The sequence below is a fragment of the Osmia bicornis genome, chromosome 12 (assembly GCF_907164935.1).
Source record: "Osmia bicornis bicornis chromosome 12, iOsmBic2.1, whole genome shotgun sequence".
Taxonomy (NCBI): Eukaryota; Metazoa; Arthropoda; class Insecta; order Hymenoptera; family Megachilidae; genus Osmia; species Osmia bicornis.
In genome coordinates, this window is record NC_060227.1 from 7,734,485 (window position 1) to 7,743,130 (window position 8,646).

Below are 8,646 nucleotides of genomic sequence, written 5' to 3' on the forward strand. Positions count from 1 at the left end.
AAAAAGGACACGCCATGGAAACAAGAAACGATTTCGATTTGGTACCTTCAGTCCTTGCAGACTCTTTGAGAAACTCTACTGGTGCAGAAATGAGAGATTTGGGGGATCTTTTCGATCGAGGAGAATACTAAAGAAAGAATTTGAAAAAAATTAGAAGCTTGCAATATTGGGTGTTAGAAATTTGAAAAGTCAATGTTTGCAGAGTTGCAAATTTGGGATTAAAATTTGTCAATATCCAAAATTCGAGCGTTCAAAATTGAAGTATTCAAATTTCAAATTTAGATTTAAATAATAGAATTCATGGCAAACTATGCATAGAGTCAATTAACCGGACAAATTCATGCGGATTTTATCTGGGAAACAAAGAACACCGAGGTCCAATGAATAATAAAAAGAAAAACTAGCATTTAAATATTCATATTTCGTAAGAATACATTCTCCTCCCTTTTTCCTCCGTTCTTTTCGTCGCGGATTTCAAGCGAAATTCCAATCTTCCATATCTCAAACTTATTCATCGCAATCTGTTCGTTTCTTAACTATTACCTTACGAATTTAATCAGCTAATTTTCTAACATAATCTTTTATAACAAAAACCAGTGACGGACAAATAATTCCTAATCACAATTAACGATGATGCATTTGAAAACAGCTGAAGTCTGATTACAATTTGATGAAAGAAAAGTAACACAAAATGATACTTATAGCGCATCAATTTAAAGCTTAAAGTTTCCTGAAAATGACTACATAAAGGTTTCATCGATATTCTGAATATAAAATGGCTGATCCTTCTTTGAAGCCGACAATGTACCAATTTACATCTCGATATTGTCGATTAATTAAAATGAAAATTTTAATCACTGATATCTCAAAGCATTCTGTTTCATTTTTAAAATGAAAGATATCTATTTTCAATCGAGCGATTCGGTTCTTAAGGCACGTGCCCTTGGAACTTGTTTCACCCTTCCTAGATCTTAGCAGCATTCCTCGCGTCGGCCCCGGATAAAATGTAATAACGCGTCCTCTTCAGGCTGGCGCGCACGAATCCATCTTTCGTTAACGAGGGTGGAGGCTCACGATTGCGTCCCAGGAATGCGTGATGACTACTTTGTCAGGAATGCGCCGTGGCGCCCATACGCGAAACGAGAGCGCCACGACGCTGTACCCTGGACGTCCCGGTGGGTGCAGCTGCCCTGTTACCCTACACGACGGATCCAACAAGCTTGATCCTCTTTTTTTTTAATAGAAAAATAATTATCGAGCAACGTAATTTAATTTCTATTCGTTCGGTAACAGAATGTACACCTGTTCTGGAACGATTTTCAGAAATGTTCAGAAATCAAGCAGAGAAAAAAGAAAGCGTATAGATGCAATCTTCATCAAGTCGTATCGTTTGCTAAGTGGTATAATTTATAATCAATGACGGTAATTTAAAATACGAATCACCCTCCCGTGAATTTCCATGCCGCAACCGGGCCCAAGAATCTTTCATACGTATTATGATGCAGAGACACCCCTTTGTTCCGTGACCAAAGGGTGCGCAGTGAACCACGTGCAGAAAATTTGAAAAAAAAAAAGAATTTCACAAAAAAGGTCATCCATCTTCAAGCACTATTCAGTAAATTTCAATATATCTGACAAATTCTATTTTCTTCATTAGAGCAAATTAAAAGACAAAGAGTTAATTGATTTCCAATAGATAATGCATTAATGAATTTGACTATTCAAAAATAAATCATTGATCTAGATTTATGGATTAAAGGTCAGTTTGATCTTACACGAGATTATCTAAAAGATTCTAGCACGTATTCTATACAGACACCCCCTCGAAGCGTGACCAAAGGGTGTTTAGAGGTCCACAAAAAGGGGGGATACTCTTTTCCCTCCCCCTGTCACGAAACAAGGCTGGAACCGTATCGGCATAATTACACGGATGGCGTTAGTGTCACATATCCTGAACAATACGTCGAACGGGAGCTAAGGGATGGGGTGGATGCACCTGCAAGGAACCATATTTCATCCGACGTTCAGGCCGACTTTTGTGCCTTTATACGCCATGAAATCGCGAGGGTCATCGGTTTTCCCTAATTTCTATTATACCGAGATAAAACCCTGTTAGGCATCCACCACTTCAGGGTTCCTCGAATTCCCTTTAACCAGCTGACAATTTCACAAATTTAACTTTCCTTTTGTTAAAAAATTCCTTGGAATTAAATTACATTGAAAGTAAAATGGAATAATTTTTCAAAGTTCGATGATTGAAAAATTAAAAAATTAAAAATTGAAGGTTCATCAGGTTTCCTTTAAACCTGGAATGATCTTCATCCCCTAACATTCACCAAGTATTGCCTATCTCTATCGACCCACATAATTTACATGCATACCAGACGTGTCTGATAAGTCGACCACCTATTAGTATCCAAGGTACCATTGACAAATTATTGGGGTAGTATTTGAACAATTTCAATTTTCTTTCTCAGACAAAACTACCCATCTAGGAAAAAGTCGAAATACAATTTTGAATGTAATTCAAATTTTCCAAATAATAAAAAACAAGTGTTGCCTGGGGCTGTGATTTTCCAAAGGGACACGTCCAACAAATTCGGCCTACAAACACACCAGCCCTTAACGTATGCTCGCTGTCGGAGGCGATTCAGGATCGCAGGGCACCGGTTCCCCTCGGATACGCACGTGTTCCATCCGAAAAATACTTTGCATCACCATTACCGCCAACTTGATGCCCCTTTGTAGGGCGGCAGGGGCATTGCGAAGAGAGAGAGTTTCATAGTCAACTAGGCGTATCATTGAGGGGACCCGTGGTCCGTGCACCACGAACAAAGACAAAGAGCACCGTATATAGGCTTTTATTTGACAAACATTGCCGCACAAAGGACGGTATTGTCGCGTATTTACGCGAACTGACAAACGGCCAAATACTCGATGCGCCTCGATTTTCCTACGGTAAAATACACCGAGACATCTTCCTGCCGTCTACGCGATATTGCCTTCGAGACGGCATCCATTTTACTGGCAAGACCTTTTCTACTTCTCTATGCTCGTACGTGTTTCCTTTCTATGGAATTCTTTTGTCTAAAAGGTGTTCAACTTTCCTCCTCCTCTTTCTTTTGCATCTCTGTCCCCATGGAATTTGTCATATTTTTTTTATAAAGGTGTTATATGAAATTTGATCCTTTCTGGAGATTTTTTGGTTTCTTTAAATATATTTCTTTAAGGTTGCCGGGCACAATAGAAATGATAGTGTAAAAGTGGCACAGTAAGGAAGGCTATGTTCTAATTAAAATTACTAATGATTTTTCATTTGTTACTTTGATTATAATAGCTGATTGTCATTGCGAATGAAAAAAATTCAATTTTCCTATCGATCACCAGATTTCATATAGATTTTCAAGCACTTCATAGGGGTTTTAAGAGACAAAGAAACCCTCGACTTTCAGTTTGCCAAATATGATTTCTGCGCGGACAATGAACCAGCAAACATCGATGCACTCAATATGCCAATATGCCAATTCGTAGCCTTGATTAGCTTCGTACGAGCTATTTCGTTTCTAATTCAAATAAACTAAGCAGTTTTCAAAAATACGCGAAGTTCGCGTGAAGAATAAATATCTTAAGTGTTGCATTTTTTTTTTTTTCAAATTACTTAGTCAAATTTCAATAATCCTCATCTCCGGTGTCTAAAAATCTTTGAAACGAACGAAAAAAAGAGCCGAGGTAACCCAAGTGTCCGTATCGGTATACGTCACTGGTTATGGTCGCTAGATTATTGATCTCCCGAAAACACGAGCACAACCAGTTGAGCACCGCGACGACTTCTCATCCCTTCCATCCCCCGTTATAAAGCGAGGGCGGTACCCAGGTCGACCAATCGCTCGTCTCGAACAGTTTCCCTCGCGAACCTCCGACACTCCGCCTCCGGTTTCTCACCCTCGTCGATCTGTCTCGAACGGGAGGGGTTGTACACGATGATAGCGAGCGAGTAGGGGGATGATTTTCACTGTCGATGCTGTGGCTGGCGTCAAAAAAGCCTGAGAGTCCGGGCCGTTGACACGTATCGGTTATCGTCAGGATAGTAATAGCCATCCTGTGTCCAAGATCGTCCCTTATCTCGAAGAAAACGGGCAGAAAGAATCGGAAAGATGAATATTAACGAAGAATTAACGGTTGGTCAAGTTTGGACGTCCGTCAGGATGGCCAATGGGGTACACAGGATCTTCTCTTGAGGCCTATCACCACGTCGGAGGACTGGAGAGGGTTGACGATTGTTTTCAGAGCATCACCTGGTCCATAGCGATAAGGACGCTTAAAGTGATCTTTGTGGACAAAGCGGATTGTTGTTTCGACTGTTTTCGTGTGACTCGACGTGGACAAGAAAGGTTGATTTGTGATCAGTTCTATCGGTTTTTTTTCTGGAGACTATTCGAGGAAGTGAAATTGTGCCGAGTGAATTCGGGAAGATACGAGGAACCATGTTGGAATTCTACCCTCCGTTACCAGGTACCCTTGGTCGCCAGGGTGAGCCGGGACCACCGACGATGGCCTCGGCTGCACCACCGATGCCATTTCGGCCTGCCAATGACAATAACAATGCAGGTAATCTTCGAGAAATTTCACTCTGGTATCGTTTCAATCATTATTTGAAAAATGATGATTAAACTTTAGAAATTGTCACTTCGGAAGACTCATAATGATAGGTAAACTTAGGGGGTGGATTTCTTGAAGAAACGAAAATCGAAGCTGTTGTTACAATAATTGTGTAATGATTCTTAATTGAAATTAAATTTGGAAAATAAACAAATTAGGTTCCTTTGCGAATGGATCATAATTGAAACAAAAGGAATTCTATAAATCCGGTGTCTACATAAATAGAAACTTATTGCATTGCGTTCTATCGCGGCGTAGCTTTATCACTATCGACAATCGATAAGCGACGGAATAAATTTCATGGGTCTCGCAATATTGCTTCGCACCAGAACACCTATCACATTTCTCAGTCTGACAGCCATATCATTCGAAATAACTCCGTGTACATTTATTTCTTTCACCGTTGAATAGGGTAGTTTTAAAAGTTCTATAATCAACCAGGACTATCGTCAAAATGATTAACTTTCAAATGAAAATTAATACAAAGAATATATGAAATTGAAATTACCCTATCACCGATCATCAGGGGATGAAAATTGACCTCTGGTTAATTAGAAAATTCCAAATTACTCTGGTCCATTTAAAAGCACGATAGGAGGCTAATTTTCGCCCATCAATTGTTGATTCTAGAGCCGTCGGTTTCGGTAAAGACAGAATCCGGTCTCCTGGAGACGATCTGTGCCGGTTGCGGCCGCACCATATCCGACAAATACGTGATGCAGGTCGCTGGAAGGAACTACCACGAAGAGTGTCTATCCTGCGCTGCATGCGCCGCTCCTCTCACACATTCCTGCTTCATTCGCGAGTTGAAACTCTACTGCAGGAACGATTACGAGAGGATCTTCGGTGTTAAGTGCGCGCGGTGCATGGAGAAGATCAGTTGTTCGGATTTCGTGCTCAGAGCGCCGGGTTTGGTTTTCCATGTGGAGTGTTTCGCGTGTTGCATGTGCGGACAACCGTTACCACCTGGTGCACAATACTTTCTGCGACAGGGACAACCGATCTGCAGAAGGGACTATGAAAACGAGTTGTACCTGAACAGTCCTCAAGGTTGGTGGAAATTTTTATTTCTTTTTTTTTTTAAACACAGGATAATATAGGATAGATCCCTCAACCTCTGCACCCTCTTAAGGGTGAACGTAATCAAAGGATTACAGGTTTTAGGAAATTTACATATAACAATATACACCTGGTTGCAAATAAAATTTGATGAAAAAGGTTACTTCGCTTACGTTTATACATTAAATTAGAAATTTAATATACAAACGTACAGGAAAACTTTGACAGCAAACTGCTCTCGACTATCACGATTTACTTGATCATTCGATGGAACCGAGATTGGCGATCTGTTCGGTATAAAAGGATTAACGAAATATTGTCAAATCTACTGAATGGGATTTAACAAAGTTTCGTTCGTACCGGTGTTATCAAACGAATCGACGCAGGTGCGAGAATCGTATTTGTACATACCTTGTTGCATTGTTCGCAGGTTGTACTGCTACAATCTAAAGACATCCAAAGTAAAAACCTGCAGGAATTTCGAATCGAGGCTGTCTCTTTTCAAGGTAATTAAACTTAAGCCAAGCGTAATTAGAAATTCGAACGAAATTCTTTGAATGAATTCGAGAGAGATGGACAAGGATACGCCAATCTATGTATTGGAATTTACAATCAATCTTCTTCTATCATTAATTTAGTCGTTTCAATATTTACCGGCGGAGAGGGTGAAAGAGCAGTTTGTTAGTCATGGTTTTTAAATGAAACATATTTTGCAATATTTTCAATGTAATTTCGTTCAAGTTTGAAGTAATATTAAATGCAAATTCATTGAATCATCGAAAAATTCCCGAAACTGTGAAAAAAAAATAAAAGAAGCAAGACGAGGGAGGAGTTAAAAAATTATTAGAAACGAATGGATATCTCTAGAATTTCGCTGAAACTTTAATTGAACGTACAATTTTTCAGACGATGATTTGTTGGACGAGAACCGACCTAGAGACGGTCGTCGGGGTCCCAAGAGACCCCGGACGATCCTCACGTCGGCTCAGAGGCGTCAGTTCAAGGCGTCCTTCGAAGTATCCCCGAAACCCTGTCGAAAGGTACGAGAAGCCCTGGCAAAGGACACGGGTCTCAGTGTTCGCGTGGTGCAAGTTTGGTTCCAAAATCAACGGGCGAAGATGAAGAAACTACAGAGGAAAGCGAAGACTGAGCCTGGATCGGACAAGGAACCGAAGGAAGAACGTCGGACGGAAAGTCCTCACAGTGATCATAGTAAGTTTCATTTATATTAAACTATCTAAAGTATTAATTATCTATGTGTGTCGTTTATACTTGAACGAGTGTGAAAAAGGGGTTGTATTTGAATTGAAACGAAAGTTGTCGCGAAGACTGGTTAATGGGGCTTGGAGTGTAACTTAGCTTGGTACAAAATGCCAATTGTCTGATCTCGTTCGCAGGTCATTACTTGAACGCCATGAACATGCGCGACGGGGAATCTTCTAGCTTCCCCTCAGCCACCCAACCGCTCAACCCCAATAACCCGTACTCGCCCGACGGTAAGTCTTCTTTTATAGCGTAAACATTCATTAACCCTTTGCGCACGAATCTACGATGAGTTTCATGGAATTCGGGCCAGATGTATGACTGGACATTTGCATCTTCCACATCTCGAATTATAATATAAATTTAATTTAATTGGTATTCTGTATTTTTTTTTTTCAGACGCATATCCGGGTCATTCAGGTGAGAGTTTCTGCAGCAGCGATTTGTCCTTGGACGGTACGGAAGCTGGCTTCGACATAGGCGAGAACGAGGGTGGAGGTGGTCAAGAGGGTAGCCATCAGGGTGCCACCCATACCCATCACGGTCCTTCCTCCCACGAGGCGCCGTCACTGTCGCAAAGTTTGCACGCGGCGATTCACAACCCCATCGACAAACTGTTCATGATGCAGAGTAGTTACTTCAGTGGTGACCATGCGTAATCCGCGAGATATATCATTCTCCATGGTGTTCTCGATCGGTTCTCCAAAGGAGCTAGCTGACCCATGACATCAGTCGTCGCGTGTGAAATATAAGGGGAACATCGTACAGCGTCGTTTTTCCTTTCTTAATTTATACTTTTTACATTTTTTTATTTCGATACTTTTGGTCCATTTCCTTTCCTCGTATTGGTTAAAGTTTAATAATTTTTATTCGATTATTGATCTTTTTTTTCGTTAAGTTTCTTCGTGAAAATTGTTTTATGTTTATCGAGTTTTGTTGCTTCTTTATCGTTGACACGTATTTTTCATTTTATTTAATTTATTTAATACTCAGGGTAAAATGCTGTACGACAGATTGCCGCTGGTATCGCAGCAGATGATCGTTCTCAGTGCTAATTATTTAATTTAAGATGGTTTTCGAGGTACCAAGAGAGTGGCGAGGACAATGAGATGGTAAACGAGTAATCGCGTTTCGATTTAATATTAAACGAATGTATCCCTCGGTTTTCGCCTATAAAAATGCATATATTTAAACGTCGACGTACCTTATTTCTATCCCGAGAGATTGTTGTTAAACAAAACGTGACTCGTCGATTCCAAATCCTGGCTATGATCATAGCCAAAGAATGATTTACAAGAATAATAAGCGAGCTGTTAGGTTCGACGAAGCACTAACTAGGAATAATTAGTGAAAAAATTACAATACATTGTATAAAAAAGAACCGACACCTTAGAATCATTGCTTAACACCCTCTTCTTATCCTTTCTTCCAATCTAGTAGTAGATATAATTGAAAGTACCATTTTACAATATTTTGTATAAACAAAGTTGGTAGTTAATTATTCGTTTAGGAGCAATAATAAATGTCTGATTAATCTTCATCGAGAATCGACAAATTTTTGTAAAGTAGAGGCGAGGAGAAAAGGATATTTCTAATGATGAAAGGAGAAAACCTCGAAATAAGTCAGACGGCAAGTGGTACCAGTAGAAAGACTCGAAATAAGTC

General features: G+C 40.0%; 1 protein-coding gene across 1 annotated transcript; it reads left to right on the forward strand.

Moving 5' to 3' along the window:
* The first annotated feature begins 4,058 nt into the window (after window positions 1-4,058).
* Window positions 4,059-8,560, forward strand: LOC114878043 (LIM homeobox transcription factor 1-beta-like). The gene is made up of 5 exons (XM_029191400.2): window positions 4,059-4,608; window positions 5,290-5,709; window positions 6,625-6,930; window positions 7,116-7,214; window positions 7,381-8,560. Exons 1-5 carry the CDS (start codon window positions 4,485-4,487, stop codon window positions 7,638-7,640), a joined length of 1,209 nt encoding a protein of 402 aa, XP_029047233.1. The 5' UTR covers window positions 4,059-4,484; the 3' UTR covers window positions 7,641-8,560.
* Window positions 8,561-8,646: the final 86 nt, after the last annotated feature.